Raw genomic sequence first — 23,412 nt, 5'->3', positions numbered from 1 at the left:
CACGGCTACCTTTCACGACTACAGACAATGAAAACTGCCTAGCTTGTAGAAAGAAAACTAGTTAGTTCACCTCAGAGATGACTGTGGGGTTTTTGAGACCTCAGCATGTCTTCCAGCGGCTGCCTTACCTAGGCTGGCTGACTCACCTCCGAGTGGAATGTGGGGTTGATGAGTTTGCGGTGCACCCTCCAGCGGCCGGCATCCAGGGTGACCAACCCGTCGCCGACGAAGGTCCGCATGGCGTTGGTGCCGAAGCTGCCTCGGTCCACCAGCTTCGACGTCAGCAGGATGTGCTGCGCGTCATCCGGGTGTGCCACCAGCACCACCAACATTGGGCCCAGGTACAGCCTGCCGCAGGATAAGACGGCTACCCACGTATGGCAGACAAAACAGATGTACACGTATTACAACAATAATTAGCGTGACCCGACTGTTCACGAACATGAGAATACACCAGTCAGAAAGTTTACACGACTGTATAAGGCGTGTACAATGCACTAAGAAGTCATTATGATGTGATTTTACCGTAATAAAAGACTCTAAGCATCTTGGCAACAAGTCAAAGACGGAGTGCATCTGTTCCTGGAGATCTCTCAATAATTCTTGCATCTTTGACCACAAATATTTATTAGCAGCAATGGAGGTGGGAATGAACAAGTCCTGTCAAACCATCTACATCTACATGGATACTCCACAAATCACGCTTAGGTGCCTAGCAGGGGTTCATCGAACCACCTTCACAATAACTGTGTAATATTACACTCTCGAACAGTGTGTGCGGAAAACGAATAGTTATATCTTACCGTGTGAGTTCTGATTTCCCTCATATTTTGTTATGATAATCGTTTCGCCCTATGTAGGTCGGCGTCAACAAAATATTTTCGCACTCGGAGGAGAAAGTTGGTGATTGACATTTCGTCAGAAGATGCCACCGCAACGAGAAACGCCTCGTTCCGATTATGTCTACCCCGAATCCTGTACCACGTCCACTCTCTCCCCTATCTCTCACGCAAGGCCTCTGAGCAACGTACTGTGTGCTAGAATTGCGGTAACCGTGGTAACATCTAACACGTAAACTACCATCACTGTGGGACATTTTGAAATGATAAATAGTGGTAAAATGCGACCCTTGCTTTAGCAAGTGAGGAATGACATTCGTGTTCCTCTCGAACAGTATGTGGTTCGTGATTTGTTGATAACAGAAGTAGACCCAGTGGTATATGCGAGACAGATCCAGCCTCCAGAGAACGTCTTCGAACAAGACTCCCAGAGAAAAGAAAAGATGTGCCATCACGAGTAAAATGAATGCTGTTATTGAATAAAGACACCAAGATGAGTATTAGTTGACCGTCCAACATAATACATTTTTAAGACCATAATAGGTCATAAGATTCGAAACTAGTGAAATGTTGTAACTCCATCCAACGTGATGAAGACGTCTGGGAATAAAAGTGTTTTCCAAAGTAGAGGGTGGTGTTCTCACCTTTCTGCAACACAGTCATGTAGATAGACAGGCATTTAACATCACATAATGTGAGGTGGTAAATCACGATATCTTGTAAGATTATGTTAACAACAATCGTGGCAATTTTTGAAGCTGCTGTCTTGGATGCAGCTCGTAATTTTCAAATTAAAATATGGTTACGCGGCACGTTAAACAGATCGAGAAGTACATGAGAAAAACAAACGAATGAGTATTTCCACGTATTTACAACTACAAGTCAAGAGATGGGTGGTAATCTAGGTAGCATAAATACATCACAATTGCATTTAATTATGCTGGTAACTAGTTTCAAACTAGAAAGTTAGTTTTCAATCCAGGCCTATTCAAGATAAAATATAAAACCTTATAAAAACATTATTTCATTAGTTGTTCGCTAAATTATAGCATACCTGCACTAACAGTGCATGGTTAGTGAACAGCCATTTACTCATGCAGTAGGCAGCATTTCCCTAATACATGGTCACACTGAATGTCAGACCAATTTCACTATGTAGACAAGTTCAAAAACTGCATCTGAACTAGACTAAAGCCCAGTACTGACGACATTGGCGCCTACAACCAACGGTGCATGGCGTCTCAAATCAGAACTGTTCTTGTGCATCTTCATATATCGTGTCAGATATCTTATATGACGAATAACAAATGGCAGTATCTCCCATCATGTCAGAAAATTTCCAGGAGAGATTCTTTTATTTCTGAGTTTGCAGTACTAAAAAGCAACAAATGCTGTTTTTATGTTTCCTGGTATGTGTGCGTCCTTGAGATGGCCATGTTTCTGCAAAACCTCGCTAGGTGGCAGGACTGTGATTAGCAACGCCCTGTTGTGGTTACTGACGCAGTAGTTACGGTGACGTAATGGATGCAGATTGTGAGCAAAGAGTGAACATAACGTACTGCGTTAAGCTCGGAAAAACCCCTAGTGAAACGTGAACAATGATTTAAGTAAGCCATATGCACGCGAGGCAGTTTCAAGCAATCGCGGTTTCGAGTGGAACAAAAGGTTTCGTGAAGGCAGAGGTTCAGTGCAAGACGATCCCGGAGCTGGTCGCCCGTCTACAGCGTATACCGATGCACACGTGGAGCGTGTAAGGCAGTTCTTGCAAGAGCACTGTCAAGTAACTGTGCGTACGATTTTAGAATAACTTGATTTGAATCGTGGTGTGTGTGCCATAAGATTTTATGGGAAGATTTAGGGAAACGGAACTTAATGCAAAACTCTCCCCTCACACACTAACAGACAAGCAGAAAGAGGAAAGATGAAAAATTTCTCACGTTTAAAGATTATTGCTGGGGACATCAGTTGGTGCTATCAATATCACCATCACATGAAGCATCAAATTGCAGAATGTCAGAGTTCTGGATCACCAGCCTCGAAAAAAGTCAAACGACAACCTACGAGAACAAAAGCAATGTTGATCGCATTCTTTGATAGTAAGGGATTAGTTCACCAAGAGTATGTTCCTCCAGGGCAAATCGAGAACCAAAGTCTTTATATGGAAGTCTTGAAACGTTTGCGACAAGCATTTCGACGTTACCACCCTGATCTGTGGCATTCTCAGGGCTGGTTCTCACTGCATGTCAAGACCCCACATTGTTCTATCTGTTACAGAGTGTCTGGCCAGGCAGTCTGCGATATTCGCCCGACCTCTCGCCTTGAGACTTTTCTTGTTCTCGCGAGTAAAAAGCCGGCTAAAAAAGAACGCTTCGTCAAGATTTTACAGACATGCAACGCGCTGTGACGCATGAGCTTACACGCATAGCAGTTGAATATTTCCTTGCTTGCCTCCAAGACCTCCATAAACGTTGGCAACTGTGTGAAGATAATCAAGGGGTCTACTTCGATAGGAGTATTTTTTATTTCTAAAAAAACCTGACCCGGAACTTTTATGACAAAGGAACTACGTATATTATGCAACACTTTATATTAACCAAATTTACAACAACACAAGTCCAATGTCAACAATAGTTATAACAAGTGTAGTATTCAGAGGTTATTGGGAAATGTATGACGCTTTTCAGAAAGGAATTAAGAGAGACAGAGATCAGCTAGGGATTTTGAAACTTTTCAATGCGATTGTGTGGATTACCATGGCGCTGGAAAAACCGAAAGGTGACAGTCGCAGGCAGGCAAGCCTGGTGTGTGGATGTACAGTAGCTGTGTCACGTCTGGCGATGTTAATATTTTTTTGGTATTAAAACTGAACATATTCGAGTGAAAATTCGGGTGGTGGCGTCACATGTGTCATAAAGTTGTCTCCAGAAATGGTGGGGTTTGGAAAGCTAGGTTATCCAACACTAATCTGTGATGGAATTTGGAGCTAGCTTTACAATAAATTAATTCCATCTCAAAGGAGACGTGAAGTGTCAGGGCAATTATCGTTCTGCGCTCTTCAACTACAGCACCATAACAGCTACAATAAACAGGACAAGAATTTTTATTAAATATAAGTGAATAGAAGTGTATGGAAGATTAATGTCCAAACATCACACGCCATTATTCAGTAGAGCCAGTTATTTAAAATCGGTCTCTGAAATTCATTATCCCGAAATTCTTTGTCGTTGTTTTTAAGTAATTCTGGCTGAGTACAAACGGTCAAAAGATCGTAAAAAATTTCCGGAATCACGACAGCGGAAGACTGTCCGTTGGCTACCATAGCGGCCGCCATGAAAATACGCACCTCAGTCCCATACCATTGATAGTGATAATTTTCAGTGCTAGTAAAAATTCCGAAAGAAAATATTATACATCTGTATTTTTAGTCTACAATATAATGGAGTACTATCTAAAGAAAATTCTTGCAAACTGCTTCTGCTGCAAAAAAGTACGAACAAACATCAGCAGAAATTTTGATATATATATATATATATATATATCGGCCAGGCTGCATCGGAACACCGTCGAAGGCAGCGTGAATACGCTGTTCCAGTGTCCTCATATATATAACCTCATGCGATTTTTTGTTATGGATCCATCCAATCGCATATGCAGAGCCCATTCCAGATGTGAGGACACTGGAACAGCTTATTCGTGTTGCCTTCGACACTGATCGAATGCTACCTGGCGGATGTGGACGTGTCAGAGAGATCACGCACACTTTGAGGTACAGGGAAATCATTTTCAAGACCCACTGTAACCGTGGCTGCAACGTATAGCGTGTGTTAGACTGGAGTCTCTGTAACAAAGTTGACTGGATAAATGGTCTCTAGCGTGGAAACCGTGCATTTGAGGACATAAGTTCATTAGACCTTCCCTAGAATTGTACACTGTGGAAAAAATCCCCCTTTAGTATGAATGCGTAAAATCCCAGAGAGAAAGTTGTTAAGAAAACTATGGAATTAATTTTGATAACATCTAAGACATTAGTACTTTATCGTGTCTGGTATGAACACATTTTCTTTACGAGAAACTCCGTGCGCGACAGAGCTGGTTTGCTGGCGCCAGGATTTCAGTTCCCACGGCTCACCTCGATAAGACCGAGAACATTCCCAGCCTCCCAAAAAATTTTTATTTGCAGCTCTTACTGCCCCTTCATCACTGCACCCATCATTACATCACCGATGTACACTACACGAAAGTAAACGTACGTACAGCCAAAGTTTGCGCTGAAGTCGAGTAAAATACGTTTTTGCGTGTGGTTTCGTGAAACCCAAATTTTATTTAGGTATAGGCCTACTACATGACTATTATCCTCTGCGTGCAACAAATACATTTTACACACTTTGCTCTTGCTCCTGCAATGACTTTTCATTCCATTAAAAATTTTTGGCTCATTCATGAACCTTTGCAATATATGAGTGGAAGATATTGGTAAACGGCTAACATTTGACCTCACACGTTCAGTATGTGTAGACAATATTGAGAATATTTTGAGGGCCATCAGTATTGCTCTTCAATATTTTTAGTACTGACAGTAAGTGAGTAGGAAACCTCAGACGGTCATTATATTAACAATCTGAGCCCCCAGGGGCTCAGCATTCATTTGCCGGGTACGGGCTTGGCGACCCCCGGGTTCCTGAGCTGGGGACTGGTAAGCGCCGCCAGTCCCCTGTCACTGTAAGCTCTGGGCATACTTCGGCGACCACCGTGCGGCGCAGCGGTCGAATGTTGTGTGTGTCACGGAATGGGCATCTTGGCTTGACCGCCCGGATCGCGAGGATGGAATAAACCTCTATTAAGAACCCCTCGATCTCAAGGTGTGCTGCGCGCTGATGAGATGCATGGCTGTTGAGGTGGAACGGTCGATAGCGGGCAACCTCTGCGGAACCTGCCGCACCTCAGTTGTATAAGGCTTACCTAGGCACACGGGGCTCTGTCTAGGTGGACTTCTAGTTCCCTAGCTGCTCGTGGGACCGAGATGGAACCCTCGAACTTTCCTTCTTCTCCTCCCAGCGGAAATGGTGGGCCGGTGGTAGGTTCTAACACCCAATCTAACAAGAGGGCTCGTGTAGCCAGTCCTCCTGATTCAGGCAGTCGTAACAGAACGCATGCTGCTTCGCAGAATGTGTTTCTTATAATTAAAAGAAAAGATGGGAGTTTCGATAAAGTTTCACCGTTTTATATACAGAAGGGCTTAGAAGGTATTGCTGGCACATTACAATCTGTGAAGCGCTTGCGAAATGGCACCTTGTTGGTTGAAACATCTAGCTTCCAGCAAGTCCAGAACCTTCAGAAGGCACAATTTCTTGGGGAGTTTGCGATAGAGACTGAATTTCACAACAACTTGAACTACAGCAAGGGTGTTGTGACTTCGAGAGATCTTGTTGACATTCCCCAAGACGAACTGAAGGCTGAATGGTCCCGGGAAGGAATTGTCGACGTGCAACACGTTATGAAACGGGTGGATGGTACTCTCATAAAGACTGACTCATTTATCCTTGCATTTAACAGCACCAAATTGCCGGAGCATGTAAAGGCAGGTTTCCTACGTCTTAGTGTACGGCCTTATTACCCGAACCCCATGCGGTGTTTTAAATGCCAACACTTTGGACACACTACTCTCGGCTGTAGAGGGGAAGCCACTTGCGGGAATTGTGGTAAAGCCGCCCATGAGGGAGTTGATTGCTCCTCTCCTCCCAAGTGTGTCAACTGCTCTGGGGATCACCCTGTGTGGAGTAGGGAATGCAGAGTTTTCCTTGAGGAACAGAAGATCCAGGAACTTATAACCGCAAAACGCATCCCGTATGGTAAGGCAAAGAAACTATACAAGTCCCTGCAGCCGCCCACGTTCGCTGCATCCTTTTCTTCCGTTCTGAAACAGCCAGTCTTGAAAACTGATGCCGCTACACAAACGGAGGTTGCTACTGTCAGCACTAGCACCTGCGCTTGCCAATGTACGTGTGCTGCTGCCGTTCCTGTGAAGCCTACTGCTCCTCCCTAGCTTTCTGACCAGGCCGTGGTAGCTGACATCATGGAACTTCCTGCCCCTTCCCGGGTCCAGTCTTGTGCACTGCCCAGCGCTGCTACACCCCCTACTGCTTCTGAGGTTTTGGCTCCAGTGCCACCTCAGACCAAAAAATCTAAGCCAAAGCCAAAGGTAAAGACTCGCCCGCTGAAGGAGACTGAAGTTCTACAGTCTGCTGATGTGGATGTCATTCTCTCTGACGTCTCTCTCGACTCCTCTTCAGAGGCGATGGAGGTTGATGTCAGACTGGGGCAATCATCTCGCCCCAAAACTGAGCTTCCACCTGTTGATGGCTCTCCTCCCCGACAGAAAGTGAGAATGAAGGTACTCCCACCCTGATAGATGGCTCCCATTATACAGTGGAACATGAATGGATTCCGGGCACATGTGGAGGAGCTGAACCTCCTAGCACGACAATGCCCCCTGTGCTTGTGTTTACAGGAAACGCATTTCAAACCATCTGATGCTCCTGTACTGGGGGGCTAAACATTATATCGCAAAGATGACCTGACTGGAGAAAGGGCCAAAGGCGGAGTCGCCGTGTTTGTCAATAATGACCACCACTCCTCTGCTCTCCCCCTGGATACTGACCTGCAAGCAGTTGCAGTTGAAATTCATTGACGTCGGAGCCTTACCATGTGCTCCCTTTATTTACCCCCTCTGGATGCAATGACCTTAGACGCTCTCACAGATCTTATCGACCAACTTCCCCGCCCATTTCTCCTCCCAGGGGACTTCAGTGCCCATCATGTCCTGTGGGGCTCCACTTCTCTTTGCACTCGAGGTCGAATTTTGGAGAGCCTCCTAACATCTCAAGTGTTGTGCATCCTCAACGCAGGTACTCTGACTCATTTCTCTACTGCTACTGGGTCATTCTCAGCCATTGACCTATCTTTCTGCTCTCCAACCCTCACCGACTCTGTTCACTGGGAGGTCACTGACGACCTTCATTCCAGCGATCACTTCCCCATCCGCATTCATCTCCTGGATGGTGTATTGCTGGAGCAGAGGCTGCCATCGTGGATGATTGGCAGGGCTAACTGGCCACTGTTCACTCGGTTGGCTGTCTTTGAACGCCACAACCGCGTACAGGAATGGGTGGATCACATCACATTTGTGATCCATCATGCTGCTAACCTGTCCATACCACAGTCTTCTGGCCCTCTTAAGCGGCGCCTTGTGCCTTGGTGGACAGAAGAGTGCCGTTCAGCCATCCGGGACAGGCGTGCGGCTCTTCCCCGATTTAAATGCCGCCCAACAGCGGTCAATCTTACCGCCTTTCGAATCGCGAGAGCCAGGGCACGCCGTGTCATTAAAGAGAGCAAGAAAAGGTCATGGCAGGAGTTCCTGGACTCCATCAACCGTTCCACTTGATCCACACAAGTACGGGAAGCCATCCGGAGAATTTCCGGTAAACGCAGCCGTTTACCAAAAGCTGCAGTCCTGAACCAGGGATGCCTCCAAACAACACCCAGAGCCATTGCTCAGACGCTGGCAGAGCATTTTGTACAAAGTACTGCCACTGCAACCCAGGATCCAGCGTTTCGTCGCTACCGTGCGACTGTCGAAAGAGCGACCTTGGACTTTCGGTCGAACAGTTCTGAGGCCTACAACTCCCCTTTCTCCATGTGGGAACTTGACTCGGCACTTACTGCGACTTCTGACACTGCACCAGGTTACGACCGCATCCGGTACTCCATGCTTCGACATCTGCCAGCGGCGTCAAAGGAAATCCTCCTCGAATGTTTTAATGTCATATGTCAGACAGGAGTGTTCCCCACCTCGTGGACGGAGGCAATCCTCATACCTCTCCTCAAACCAGGAAAGGACCACACATGTCCCAGTAGTTATCGTAGCATCGCCTTGACAAGCTGTGTCGGAAAGACCCTGGAACGGATGGTTAACCGTCGTCTGGTCTGGCTGTTAGAGACTAGAAAGCTCCTTAGCCGCTTTCAGTGTGGATTCCGAAAATTTCGGTCCACGGTCGACAACCTGATCCTTCTAGAGGCGGCTATTCAGCAGGCTTTCCTCCGTCAGCATCACTGTATTGGTATCTTCTTTGATATCAGTAAGGCATATGATACTACTTGGAGACACTGTATTCTTGGACAATTGCATCAATGGGGCTTTCGTGGCCGCCTCCCCATTTTCATTCGGTCTTGCCTGTCTCAGCGGTTTTTTCGGACCCGCGTTGGTAACACACTGTCTGATCGCTTTGAGCAAGAGAACGGTGTCCCCCAGGGCAGTGTTTTAAGCGTTACCCTCTTTCCCATAGCCATCAACAGTATAACGTCTACAGTGAGGAGTCCAGTACAGCGCTCCTAGTTTGTGGACGACTTTGCTGTTTTCTGTTCCTCCTCCAGTGTTGCAACCGTGAGCCGTCAGTTGCAGCTAACAGTGCGGCGGTTAGAGGAGTGGGCTGCAAAGACGGGTTTTCGGTTTCTGCCGATAAGTGTGTTTGTGTTAATTTTAATCGTTCTCGTCGTCTTTTTACTTTGCCTGCCTTGCATATGGGTGATACTGTCCTACATTTTAGAGACACAGTGCGTTTTCTGGGCCTAATTTTTGACTCCAGGTTGTCATGGCTGCCACACTTACGTGACTTGAAAGCCAGAACGCTGAAGGCACTGAACATCCTCAAGTGGCTCAGCCACAGGTCTTGGGGCGCGGACAGGGCGCGTCTCCTACAGTTTTATGGAGCTTTTGTGCGTTCACGGCTGGACTATGGGTGCACAGTATATGGGTCAGCAAGGCCGTCTTATTTGCAGGTCCTTGACGCTGTCCACCATGCTGGGATCCGACTGGCCACGGGTGCTTATCGGACCAGTCCCGTACCCAGCCTCTGTGCTGAGTCTGGCGAACCGCCACTTACCATCCGGCGGCAGCTCCTGCCGGTGCGCCAGGCTTGCCACTTTCTTGCAGCTCCCAGCTCGCCTGCTCACCATCTTGTTGCCCATCCAATTCTGGACCGCCTTTTTTCCCGCCGCCCCCGGGCTACGTTGCCATTTGGGATCCGTGTGCAACGTGTGCTAGAGTCGCTTGGTGTGGAGTCTGTACAACCCCAAATCCAGGGTTTTAACCGCCTGTCACCCTGGTTACTGAAGAGGCCCGGAGTGATTATAGATTTATTGCAGTACAAGAGAGATTGCACTCCTGCCACCGTTTTTAATACGGCATTTTCTGCCATTTTATCTGAGCACCACGACTGTGTAGCTGTTTTTGCAGATGGATCGAAACAGGGGGATTCCGTTGGTTGCTCTGTTGTATTTCCCGATCGTGTCCTCAAGGTCCGACTGCCTCAGACTTTTACTGTCTTTGATGCAGAATTGTCTGCGATCTTGCTGGCACTGGAGCAGATGAGACATTCTTCCTGTCCTAAATTTCTTGTCTGTTCCGATTCACACAGTGCCCTTCACTCATTGCAACGTTTGTATCCAGCAGATAAAATAGTCCAGACCATCCTGGATGCCCTCCTCCAACTACAGCGATTGGGGAAGGTGATGGCTTTCTGCTGGGTTCCGGGGCACGTCGGCATTCCTGGGAATGAAAGGGCAGATCTCGCAGCCAAGGAGGCGTGTCTCGCCCCACAAGTATCTCAGTGTGCTATCCCCTTGCACGCACTCACCTCGCTGTTGAGCTCACGGGTCATGCGTCGGTGGGAGGATGAGTGGCTGGAAGTGACTGACAATAAGCTCCGTCTAATCAAGCCCACAACGCGTGTGTGGTGTACTTCTTTTCAGCCTCATCGACGGGACGAGGTTCTCCTCACTCGGCTTCGAATAGCCCACAGCCCTATGACGCACGGCTTCCTGCTCCGGCGAGAGGACCCTCCAATGTGTGGTGCTTGCGGCGTCCAGGTCACTGTGCGCCACGTTTTATTGGACTGCGTTTTATTTTCTGACCAGCGGGCCGCGGCTGACTTGCCATCGGACCTGCCTTCTCTTTTAGGCAACACTCGGACGAATGTGGTTAAAGTTTTAAAGTTCTGTGCCATGACAAATGTTTTTACAAAGATTTTAGGGAGGATTTTAATTTGTTCACTGCGCCCATATTTTATGTAAGTGGCCAGCCAATGACAATTTTGTGTGGCATTGTTGTTGCTATGTTTTCCCTTTCCTTCGGTTTTACTTTCTTTTGTCGTATTTTCCTTGTTTTCCTCCTTTCTTTGAATGTGTTTTTCAGTTTTATTAGGTCTGTCCACATTCGTTCCTTTTAATGTGTGTCAGGGCGCTGATGGCCTCGATGTCGAGCGCCCATAAGCCCCAACACACACACACACACACACACACACACACACACACAACAGTCTGACAATAGTATTACCACTGAACTAGTTATGGCCCCTTTAGTAAAGCAGGAAAAGACAGCTTCAGATCTATTTGTATTCATCTGAAATTTGCTAGTGGCACGCTAACTTACACTTTGCCGATCGCATTGCTAACTTATTTGCTGATATTGATCATGAGAGTAATTTCACTTATTTTCCACTAATTTAGTTTTCATTAATTAGCAATTGCAAAACTTAATGATGGTAGCCATTCAGCTACGTCGTAAATATCACAGCTTTAGTCCTTCTGGACTGATAGCAGCACACTGTAATTTACTGTCATAAACTGATCTCGTTTCAATAGAAGTTAAATCGGTTGTGAAAGAATAAAATAAAATTGCTCCTTCTGAGCTGGCGACCGCAAAACTTCGTAGAATTAGTATCTTTTAAAGAAGGGCTTTCGTACGGTAAGATTATACCAGTCTACAATCCATTCGCAAGTGGGATGAGGATAAAACTACAAGGTACGCAGTGAAGGGATTAATCTACGAAATATCTTTTGTTGTGCGCCGAAATAATTGAATATCGAGCGCAGTTATCCCCATGGGGGTTTGGAGAGGGGTCCGAGATAAAAGTGCAGAAATCGGTGTGGGACGTACGACCAACATCCGTTGGGGCGGTGCGGCGAAATTTGGTGTTAATGGGCTGTGGCAGTGGCAGTGGCAGACCGTCACGAATTCCTTTTCTAACAGCACGACATCGCCTGCAGAGCTTCTGCTGGGCTCGTGACCGTATCGTTTGGACACTACGCGACTGGAAAACGGTTGCCTGGTTAGATGAGTCCCGGCTACAGTTGGTAAGAGCCGACGGTCGAGGGTGCGAGTGCGGCGCACACCCCTCGACGCCGTGGATGCAAGTTGTCAACAAAGCACTCTGCGAGCTGGGTGGTGGGCTGGGTTTACATGGAATGGACTGCGTCCTCTCGTGCAGCAGAACCGGTCATTGACTGGAAATTGTTATGTCCGGCTTCTTGGAGACATTTTGTAGCCATTCGTGGATTTCATGTTCCCAAACGAAGATGAAACTCTTAACGATACAATGAATCAAAGCACTGCTCCATAATTCTTCACGACTGGATTGACAAACATTCTGGACAATTCGAGAAAACGACATTAACCCCATCAAAAAATCGTGGGACATAACGGGGAGGTCAGTTCCCGCACAAAACCCCTAATCGGCAACACTCTTGTAATTATTGAGCGCTATACAGGCAGTGTGGCTCAGTATTTTTTCCAAAGACTTGTACAGTCCATGCCATGTCTAGTAGCTGCCCTAAGTGTAACACCTCGGCCCAGTTTACAGTGACAAAAGCTGTAGAAAGGATAATTTAAAATTAAGAATAGAATTTTTGGAGGGGAAAATAGTGTAGAATCAGAGTTCGGTAATTGCAGATCAAAATTATAGTATATCAGCAAGTAGTTTGACGTCTAAGAGCAGCAGAGCCACGGAAGCTCCGTCATGGAGAAGGCAGTGACGTTACACCCTTGTGATGAAAAACCTACAAAACGGCCTGATCCTCAATATTGCCGCCTTTTTTCCTTGATTGTTTCCTTAAAGGCCGGGGAACCCGTGTCAGTCAGCGAGACAATAATTAGATTGGACGTTATCGTTTTAAGATTCACAATAAACTGTTAGAATATTCTCTCTCTCTCTCTCTATTCGTTTAGTCGCTTCCGACTCTTCGTGGCCCCATGAACCAAATCACGCCAGTTTTTCCTGTCTTGCACTTTCTCCCGTAGACCTTCCAGGTTGGAACACATTGCTTCTGTGATGCCATCGGTCCATCTCATCCTCTGACGTCCTCTTCTTCTAGTTCCTTCAATCTTCCCCAGCATTAATGTTTTTTCCAGCGAGGCATGCCTTCGCATTGTGTGTCCAAAGTAGGTCAGTTTTTGTTTTAAGATTAGACCTTCCAGGGAGAAATCTGGTTTAATTTGCTCCAATATTGATCTGTTGGTTCTCTTTGCCGTCCATGGAACTCTAAGAAGTTTCCTCCAACACCACAATTCGAAGGAGTCAATTCTTCGCCGTTCAGCCTTTCTAATGGTCCAGGTCTCACATCCATACATCACAACTGGAAAGACCATAGCCCTCACAATACGGATCTTTGTTGCTAGTGTTATATCTCTGTACCTTATAACCTTGTCAAGGTTTGACATCGCCTGTCTACCGAGCAACAGGCGTCTCCGGATTTCATCGCTGCAGTCACCGTCAGCAGAGATCTGGGAACCGAGATAACTGAGTGTGGTCACTACCTCCATGGTTTCTCCTGCTATATCCCATGAATTGGTAGGTGTAGTTGCCATAATTTTCGTTTTCTTCACATTCAGCATAAGACCAGCCTTTTAACTTTCGTCTTTCACCTTCAGTAAGAGTGTTCTCAATTCTTCTTCACTTCTGCCAACAGGATCGTATCATCCGCGTACCTGAGGTTGTTTACATTTATTCCAGCTATTTTAATTCCTGTTTCTCCTTCATCTAGCCTTGCATTCCTCATGACATGTTCTGCATACAGATTGAATAAGTACGGTGACAGTATGCAGCCTTGCCGGACCCCTTTCTGAATCTTTATCCATTTCGTTGTTCCATACACAGTTCTCACCGTGGCTTCTTGGTCAAGGTATAAACTCCGTATCAGATGAATGAGGTGATCTGGTACACCCATGTTTTTCAGTACGTTCCATAATTTGTTGTGATCGACGCAGTCAAAGGCTTTGGCGTAGTCAATAAAGCAGAGGTACACATCTTTCTGGAATTCTCTCGCTTTTTCCATAATCCACCGAATATTACCTATTTGATCTCTAGTTCCTCTTCCTTTCCTAAATCCAGCTTGTTCTTCTGGCAGCTCTCGATCTAGATATTGGCGAAGTCTATTTTGTAAGATTTTCAACAAAACTTTGCTAGCATGTGAAATAAGTGTGATTGTTCGGTAATCTGAGCATTCTTTAGAACTTTTCTTCTTTGGAATGGGAATGAATACTGATCTTTTCCAGTCTTCTGGCCACTGCTGCGTGATCCATATTTTTTGACATATTGAGTGCAGCACTTTCACTGCATCCTTTCCAGTGACTTTAAACAATTCTGCTGGTATTTCATCATGTCCACTAGTTTTGTTATCAGCCATATTTTCGGGGGCCCACTGGATTTCGCTCTCCAAAATATCTGGCTCTAGTTCTAAATTAACATTAACATCAGCAGTAGGAGCCCTGTCATGATGCAGTTCTTTCCTGTATAGGTCTTCTACATATTCTGCCCATCTTTCCTTAACATCCTCTGCTTCACTCAGATCTTTCCCGTTTCTATCTTTTATCATTCCAATTTTTGCCTGGAATTTTCCTTTAATTTCTCTAATTTTCTTATAAAGATCTCTTGTCTTCCCCATTACGTTACTATCTTCAACTTCCTTGCACTGTTCATTAAAGAATATATTTTTATCTCTTCTAGCTAATTTATGAAAATCTTTATTTAATTCAAACATAGCTGATCTATCTCCCTTGATTTTTGCTTTCCTTCGTTCTTCTGCAACTTGCAGTGCCTCAACTGATAGCCATCTAGCCTTCTTACTGTTCCTTTTCTTGGGAATGTGTTTCTCTGCGGCCTCCTTGACAGTATCAGCTACTTCTGTCCACATCTCTTGCGAGCTTTTGTCCTCCAGCTGTAATACATTAAATCTGTTTTGTACCTCTACAGTGTAGTCGGAGGGTATAGAGTTAAGGTCGTATCTGCAAGTTGGGATACTTTTTGCCACATTCTGAAGTTTCAGGCGAAATTTTTCAATCAGGGGCTCATGATCTGATCCGCAGTCAGCCCCAGGTCTTGTTGTAGCTGACTGAAACGCGCTCTTCCACCTCTGATTACAAAGTATGTAATCAATTTGGTTCCGGTGTTGGCCATCTGGCGAAGTCCAGGTATATAGGCGTCGTTTTGGTAGTTGAAACAGTGTATTAGTAATTATCAATGAACTTTCTTGGCAGAATTCTAGGAGTCTCCGTCCAGCTTCATTTGTTGTAGCAAGACTGTATTTCCCTGTTATACCTTCTACAGCTTGATTTCCCACTTTTGCATTCCAGTCTCCAACTATGAAGACGATATCCTTTTTTGGTGTTGACAGTAGTAATTCTTGTAAATCTCCATAGAACTGGTCAATAATTTCCTTTTCAGCATCGATTGTTGGTGCATAAACTTGAATTACTGTGATGTTGAGGGGCTGACCTTGAAGTCTGATGGACATCATTCTATCATTTTTATATTTGCATCCCATCACAGCTTTTCTCACTTTATCACTAACTATGAAGGCTACTCCATTACTTCTGTTGTTAGCGTGCCCAGAATAATACACCATATGGCCATCCGAAGCAAATTCTCCCATGCCAGTCCACCTCATTTCACTTATTCCCAATACGTCGATATTAATTTCCTCCATTTCTCTTTTCACTATGTCTAGTTTTCCTTGATACATGGATCTTACATTCCATGTTCCTATGCAGTGCTTCTCTTTGCACCATCTTACTCTTCGTGAAGCTCCTCTCAAGCTGGTTCCCCCCGGAGATCCGATCGGGGAACTTGAAACTCCGGAACATTTTGAGCTGAGCGAAGCCATGGGGTTTTCTTGGGATAGTTCAGTGGTGGTTTCCCGTTGCCTTCCACTGTCCTCCAACTCCTATCTGCTCACCGACTCAGTTTCCCGCTGGGGTTGGTTACCCAACCTTCCGCTGAGTTGCTCGGCTTAACAGGGACACCACGTGTAGGTAGGAAGTTGGAGAATTGAGGTGACAGAGGCTGTGAGAACTCTCTTGCTGAGTTCTTGTAATCGCGTATCACCCCCATTTTATGCCAGAGTCTCATGATGTCTGCAGAGACCCCCCCCCCCCCCCCCCAGGTCATTTCCTGGGCCCGTTAGAATATTACGGAGATTAAAAGCGATGTAGTGTACGATCTCTGACTGTTGGTAGCAACGGAGTATTAAGGGGATTTTAGGACTTTAGTGCTAGATTGGAACCTTACGGACATGTAGACGACAGAACCTCAAATTATCTGCTGATACGAGTGAATTCAGAGGTACCGGTATTCAGATATTAACGTGTGGGCTTTTGAAAGTGTCGTGTGCCGTTAGTTGCGAATCTGGACGTAGAGCGCGTGCATATCGGTATTTGCGGACTATTTGGCTTCCTCCAGGCTAGGAACCTTTTAAATAGACCATCATCCATCACCATCTTAATCCTTGAATATAGAGTGAAAGTGAAATACAAGAGTGCTGTACTTATTTCATTTACCTAGTACTAATCAGTAAAGGTTTTGCGAAACCAAAGCTATTCAGCAGTAAGTCAGCACCATCTAGCGGAAAGCGTAGGCATTAACTAACACGCTAACTGAAGTGAACGTTTACGTGTTTTACGGACTGCTTAATATGAACGTCTGTGGCTCTTTGACGTCCCCAGTCCCTCCGAAAGGTGGCACAGGCTGTCTTAATCATAAAAGGGGAGAGCTTTAACCGGGAAAATTACTAAATAAAAGCGATATTTACAAGACTCGCCCGCAAGACCGCTACGGTCGCAGGTTCGAATCCTGCCTCGGGCATGGATGTTTGTGATGTCCTTAGGTTAGTTAGGTTTACCTAGTTCTAAGTTCTAGGGGACTAATGACCTCAGCAGTTGAGTCCCATAGTGCTAAGAGCCATTTGAACCATTTTTTACAAGGCTCGGAGTAATAGCAAAACACAAGGCTCGCACCTCATCGGAGAGTCGTCGCTGTCACGCCGGGAAGTAAAGCCGGAAAACCTACCGACGATACGTATCTACGAGCAGACGTCGATGTGGAGTACCTAAAAAGGGAACCACAAGAGAGTTGGGGATGCTTCGTAAGCCAAGCAAAAGGAGACTCTGCACGATATCAGGAGGCAGCCTACCTAGCCCTCGCTGTACGTCATCGTGCTGAGTATGCTGGAGACACGGCCGTCTTCCGAGACGGCAACAGCCTGGGGTTGACGGTTTTCGCTGAAACAACCAGTTTCCGCTTCTATCGGTTTTTCATCACGCCAGACTGACTGTTAAAATAATCTATTTCTGAAAAATCTATTTTTGGTTTTTATTCCTTTTATTTTCTGTAATAAACGTAGATATCGAAATTTTTTACTCTCTCAGTTTCAAGATACATAGAATCAAAATATTAAACAGGGAAATAAAAGAAAACTTGTTCCGTCTACCGTTCGATCATTTTTTCGAAAAGTGATGAGTGGTTAAACACGACAAAAGGTCACCAGCATCCGCCTAGTTATTCTAATTTTTTCATACTCTGTTCAAAATTAATGTTGTAGCTGGTCATCATACCACTGTTTGAACATTACGACAAATCAGGGCTAAAGGGAGAAAGCTGAGGTTGGAGAAGTCTGTTTTTCATGTTAACGTGTCCGTTTTCGAGGGCTGCAAGCAGATACAGGCATGCTATGTAGACACAGCCAGCAGACTACCTACTTTCTATTTTTATTGTATACCATGAATTAATTGTGTTTTTAATTTATTACTGTTACCATAACCTCCTTCCTCTTTTTCATGATTTCATAGAAACGGCAGACAAATGTTTGATTTTTGAAGCAAACGAAGCACTGAACTTCATTGCTACGTCACTTCGTAAAAATGTTTCCCAACTAGTATTTGTGCCAATCTGCAGTACAACTGGTGTCCGAGGCCGACAGCGAGGAACTGTTCTGTAGGCCAGGTGGGCACGCTGCACGCGAACCACAGGCCGCGCCACCAGAGGGCAGCCACTCGTTGTCTCAGCAGCAGTGCTCTGCCAGTTCTCACGCCCTGCCTTTGTTGCTCGTTTCTGTCAGCATTGTTGTTAAAGTACCACTAATAACTTCTCCCGTTTTCTATAACAACGCAATATTTCAAACCAAACTAATTTTACGAATAAAAATTACTCCATTTTACAAAATGGTTTATTTAAAAACGAACAATTTCAGCACTGCTGATATGGCTAATTGATATTTCATTTCTTTTTTTTACTCGGTTATCAGTAAAAAATATGAAACAGCTATGATAGCCGAGACCAAATACATACCAAAAAATACCTGTTGTTCAAAACCGGTATCGGTTTTAACCAGTCGGTTTTTTTCCATCCCTACGACGACCACAAGCTGAAGATGAAGGGACAGAGAAAGTATATGTGGATATTGAACGAGTAACACAGTACGTGAAGAGAGATGAAAATCTAATAGTCATGTGGGACTGAAATGCAGTTGTAGGGGAAGGAGTAGAAGAAAAGGTTAAAGGAGAATACCGGCTCGGGACAAGGAATGACAGAGGAGGAAGACTAATTGACTTCTGTAATAAATTTCAGCCAGTAGGGGCGAATACTCTGTTCAAGAATCACAAGAGGAGGAGGTATACTTGGGTGATACGGCAAGATTTCAGTTAGATTACATCGTGGTCAGACAGAGATTCCGAAATCAGATACTCGATTGTAAGGCGTACCCAGGAGCAGATGCAGACTCAGATCATAGTGTAGTAGTGATGAAGAGTAGGCTGAGGTTTAAGAGATTAGTCAGGAAGAATTAGTACGCAAAGAAGTGGGATACGGAAGTACTAAGGAATGACGAGATACGTTTGAAGTTCTCTAACGCTATAGATACAGCAATAAGGAATAGCCTAGTAGGTAGTACAGTTGAAGAGGAATGGACATCTCTAAAAAACTACATCACAGAAGTTGGAAATAAAAACATAGGTACAAAGAAGGCAACTGCAGAGAAACCATGGGATACAGAAGACATAACTTCAGTTGATCGATGAAAGAAGGAAGTACAAAAATATTCAGGAAATGCAGGTTCAAAAATGGCTCTGAGCACTATGGGACTCAACTTCTGAGGTCATCAGTCCCCTAGAACTTAGAACTAGTTAAACCTAACTAACCTAAAGACATCACATACATCCATGACCGAGGCAGGATTCGAACCTGCGACCGTAGCGGTCTCGCGGTCCCAGACTGCAGCGCCTAGAACCGCACGGCCACTTCGATCGGCGGGAAATTCAGGGATACAGAAATACAAGTAGGTGAGGAATGAAATAAATAGAAAGTACAGGAAAGTCAAAATAACCTTCGGTGAAATTAAAATCAGGAATTCCATTGTTAAATGCAGAGCAGAGAGCGGATAGGTGGAAAGAGTACACTGAAGGCCTCTATGAGGGGGAAGGTTTGTCTGGTGTGATAGAAGAAGAAACAGGAGTCGATTTAGAGGAGATATGGGATCCAGTATTAGAATCGCAATTCAAGAGAGTTTTTGGGCACTTAGGATCAAATAAGGCGGAAGGCTCAGATGAAATTCCATCAGAATTTCTAAAGGCCCAATGCCCCACGCCAATGTGAATAGTCGTTTTGTTGCCACTTCCCCAAATGGAAGCGGCAGCAAAACGACTATTCACATTGGCGTGCAGAATGTATGAGTCTGGCGACGTACCATCTGACTTTCGGAAAAATATATCGACACAGTTCCGAAGACTGCAAGAGCTGACAGCTGCGAGAATTATCGCACAATCAGCTTAACAGCTCACGCAACCAAGTTGCTGACAAGAGTAATATACGGGAGAATGGAAAAGAAAACTGAGGATGTGTTAGACGACAATCAGTCTGACTTCAGGAAAGGTAAAGGCACCAAAGACGCAATTCTGATGTTGCGGTTGATAATGAAAGCAAGACTAAAGAAAAATCGAGAAACGTTCATAGGATTTGTCGATCTGGAAAAAGCGTTAGACAATATAAAATGTATTCCATAGGATGACCGGCGTCAAGGCAATGTTCTGCAATCTCGGTGTTGTATTCCATAGGATGACCGGTGTGAAGGCAATGTTCTGTAATACAACAACACGGAGATTCTGGCTTGCATGTCCAGCAATTGGGATAGTGTTATTAAGGAAACCGTTGAAATCCGACTATCAAGCAACCTTATTAACAGAGATGGTGGATTTTGTTTAAATGCTGCTTGGAATCCGGCTCTGTCTCTCAACAAAAAACAGAGGGACAGAATTAGTGCTACCTCACCTGTTGATTAATAATAACTATCGATATATCTGATGTTGGTTATCTTTGTTTGTGTTGACACTTGTTCTGTGTGTGGTGTCTTCCTCGTTTCTCCTCTGTGAACCGAGGTATTAAATTTCCTTAGACACAATTCTTCTTCCTTGCATTTGTGCCTTGAGAATGGCAGGGTGTGCTCCTGTCGAAAAATCGGCGGTGTTTGACGACGTCACCCGGCAGCAAACCAGTAAGTTATTTGAACATTCAGTTCGCCGGGAAAAGTTAAGGTCTCACATCATTGTTCACTTCATTAATACTGTAATGCCTCAAGTTACGGAAAAGTATTGTATCGCCCAAAATTATGCTACTGATTTGCAGAGATTAGACGTCACGTTTCATTCTGTACGTTACCACTCACCTACCAGATGGCATAAGCTTACCTCGTCAAGTCTCCGTAGCGGCGGTGGAGGTCGAACATCTTACGGAGGGTGACCGGCATCTCGAGGAACTCCAGGATGTTCCCGATGATGGGCAGCGTGGGCGGCCCCGGAGCGTCCACCTGGGGCTTGGTGGCCCATTTCCACCACAGCACCGCCACCAAGCTGGCGCAGCACCACACCGACAACTGCACCAGCAGCCACCACCACCACGCCATTGTTCGACAGGCAACGGAGCCTCCCGACACCCGACCTGCAGTCAGAAGCTCAGCTGGTCACGCATTCCGATGTTTCTCCGTACTGTCAACAGTCAAGTTGAGAAATAATGGCCAGCACCAGAGGTTTTGTCAACAATATTGGTGTTTTAAATGTATTGCGTTCAAATAAGGGGTGATCAAAAAGTTTCCGTTTGAAAGCACGCAATTTAGAATAGGTATGGCAGTCAGGCAAAATCGCCATAGTCATTGAGGCAATCGTCCAGCCGATGCACCAGGTCGAGAATGCCCATTTGGCAAAACACCGCGTTCTGGTGGGTGAATAAGTCGGTAACTGCCGAGTGTGCAGCCTCAGCCTCTCCCGGCAGGAATCGGCGACGTTTCAAGCCTTTCTCTGGGTGCTCGACTGCCCCTCACTGGAGCTGGCTGGACGGGGCTGGCCTTCCAGGCCGACCGGCGTCCGTCACCAACACGGCACGCGGCGCGCCGCTCCACAGTGTTGGCTTTCCACATGCTCAATCCTCTGGTGAACGGCTACCGCTGATTCACCTTTGGCTACCGAGAAAAGAAGCACTACGGCCCTGCTCACGAGCACTCGCTAACAACGTCGCCAGTGCTGTCGTTTCTGCATTTATCGCAGACTCACCTGAAAAGGCGCCAATGCTGTGCTAATCTCTTGGCTACTAATCGGTGCTTCTATATCCGTATGGGCGTCGCGCTACGTTGCATATGTGCTCCAGAAACGCCGCCAAACTGAAACATTTTGGTCGCCCCTCATGAAAAGTGCAAGAAATGAAAAATATTTTTGCAAATAAAAGGTCAATTAACTCTTTGAGGGGAGGCAAACGTCATAAAAATTTGTCGTAGAGAAGCACGAACAATAATGTATATGTTTTAAATCTGATTCGCCTGTAACACTTTACGTAATTTTACTAGTATGATATGTTTTCTACAGTTAGTTTGCAAAAATTCACCTTAATAACAACAAAATATTATCATTAAATTTGGTCATCGCAGGTAACAATTACCCCATCACGGTACGTAAGTTCGATAGTTGGTGGTTCAACTTGTCCGCATCTCGTGGTCGTGCGGTAGCGTTCTCGCTTCCCACGCCCGGGTTCCCGGGTTCGATTCCCGGCGGGGTCAGGCATTTACTCTGCCTCGTGATGACTGGGTGTTGTGTGATGTCCTTAGGTTAGTTAGGTTCAAGTCGTTCTAAGTTCTAGGGGACTGATGGCCACAGATGTTAAGTCCCATAGTGCTCAGAGCCATTTGAACCATTTTTTTGTCACTTTCATCGCTGTCAGCTCCGTTGTCACGAGAAGGAATCTCATCAAATGATATTCGGTAAACTTCCTCCTCCGTTATTTCTTTTTGGCGAAACATAATAGATGGAGAAGAACTACGGTGGTTAGCGCCACCGACCATACAGAAATCCCCCAGTGAAGTAGAGAAAATTCTGTTTGAATAAAATGTAATATTACATGTAGGTTTATGGAATGTCAACCGATAAATATAAACAGTTACTACCAAAATAGCCGTACAAAGAAGAGCTACAGTCGGAAATGTACCACACCTCCACGATGAACACCAACAATGCATGAAATATCAGCTGGTTTCGTAAATTCACTGCAAAAGTACTGCAATGTGATTCTTGAGCCACGCAGTGAAACTTTCCGCAGTACCAGTGCGTCTACATCTATGGTTGCTGACAGTGAGGCCTGCCATTGAACACTGAGAAGCGAAAACGCTGTTGCCAAACGCTCAGTAGCGTCCTAGTCCACTTTGGGAGCGCAGTGCATCGGCGATCCCGCGCGGAGATAGCGCCCATAGCGCTACAAAAGGGCTCCATTGGGATCGGATCAGGCGAATTTCGTAGCCAAGACAACGAAGTAAGTTCACTATAATGCTCCTGGAACCAGTGCAGCGAGATTCTGGCTTCGTGACAGGGACACGCCTTAAAGTCCTTCCACTTGTTTTTCCTTTAGGGTTCCGTACCTCAAACGGTAGGAAAGGGGCCCTCATAGGACCTCTTTGGTGGCCGTCTGTCTGTGTATCTATCTTTCTGCTTGACTCTCTTGAAGACCCCTTTGCTCAGGAACGGGTAGATGTTTCAAGTTCAAAGCCATGTCACATGTTGAGCTCAATAGCCCTTGGCAGTGTAAAAAAGCTGAAGCTTCTAAGTCGGTGCAGTCAAATCGAATGGCCGTTTATGTCGCACATTTTGATAGTTGGAAACTCACTCATCGGAACCTATAGGACACTTCCTGTTGATCTACAATGTGAAAAGTTGGCGAGAAGTCAGGTTTGACAGTACAAGTAAAGGAAAAAAAATCCGAAAATTATTATTTTGTAATTGAGTCACATGAAAAAATTCTTTTGCCATTTGTTATCCGATGAAAAGCTTGAAATTAAAAGTATCAGTAGTTTTGCATTCACCATGAGTGGGTGGCAATGCTAAGAGTCAAACATCAGGCACGCAATAACTTTACTGCTCATATTACGTGTTTCGGAATTT

The 23,412-nt window shown here is 45.4% G+C and overlaps 1 protein-coding gene across 1 annotated transcript in view; it reads right to left on the bottom strand.

Moving 5' to 3' along the window:
• The window catches only part of LOC124551058 (cytochrome P450 4C1-like), a 160,103-nt gene that overhangs the window by 101,685 nt on the left and 35,006 nt on the right, over positions 1-23,412 (bottom strand). The window contains exons 2-3 of the mRNA XM_047125933.1: positions 20,683-20,932; positions 147-348 (exon numbers count right to left, since the gene is read on the bottom strand). Of these exons, the coding sequence (XP_046981889.1) occupies positions 147-348; positions 20,683-20,897 (417 nt within the window). The 5' untranslated portion in view covers positions 20,898-20,932. The remainder of the gene's footprint in view (positions 1-146; positions 349-20,682; positions 20,933-23,412) is intronic.

This window comes from Schistocerca americana, chromosome 9, assembly GCF_021461395.2.
Source record: "Schistocerca americana isolate TAMUIC-IGC-003095 chromosome 9, iqSchAmer2.1, whole genome shotgun sequence".
Classification (NCBI taxonomy): Eukaryota; Metazoa; Arthropoda; class Insecta; order Orthoptera; family Acrididae; genus Schistocerca; species Schistocerca americana.
The sequence above is the reverse complement of the archived record's forward strand: the minus strand, read 5'-3'. Positions and strand labels throughout refer to the sequence as shown.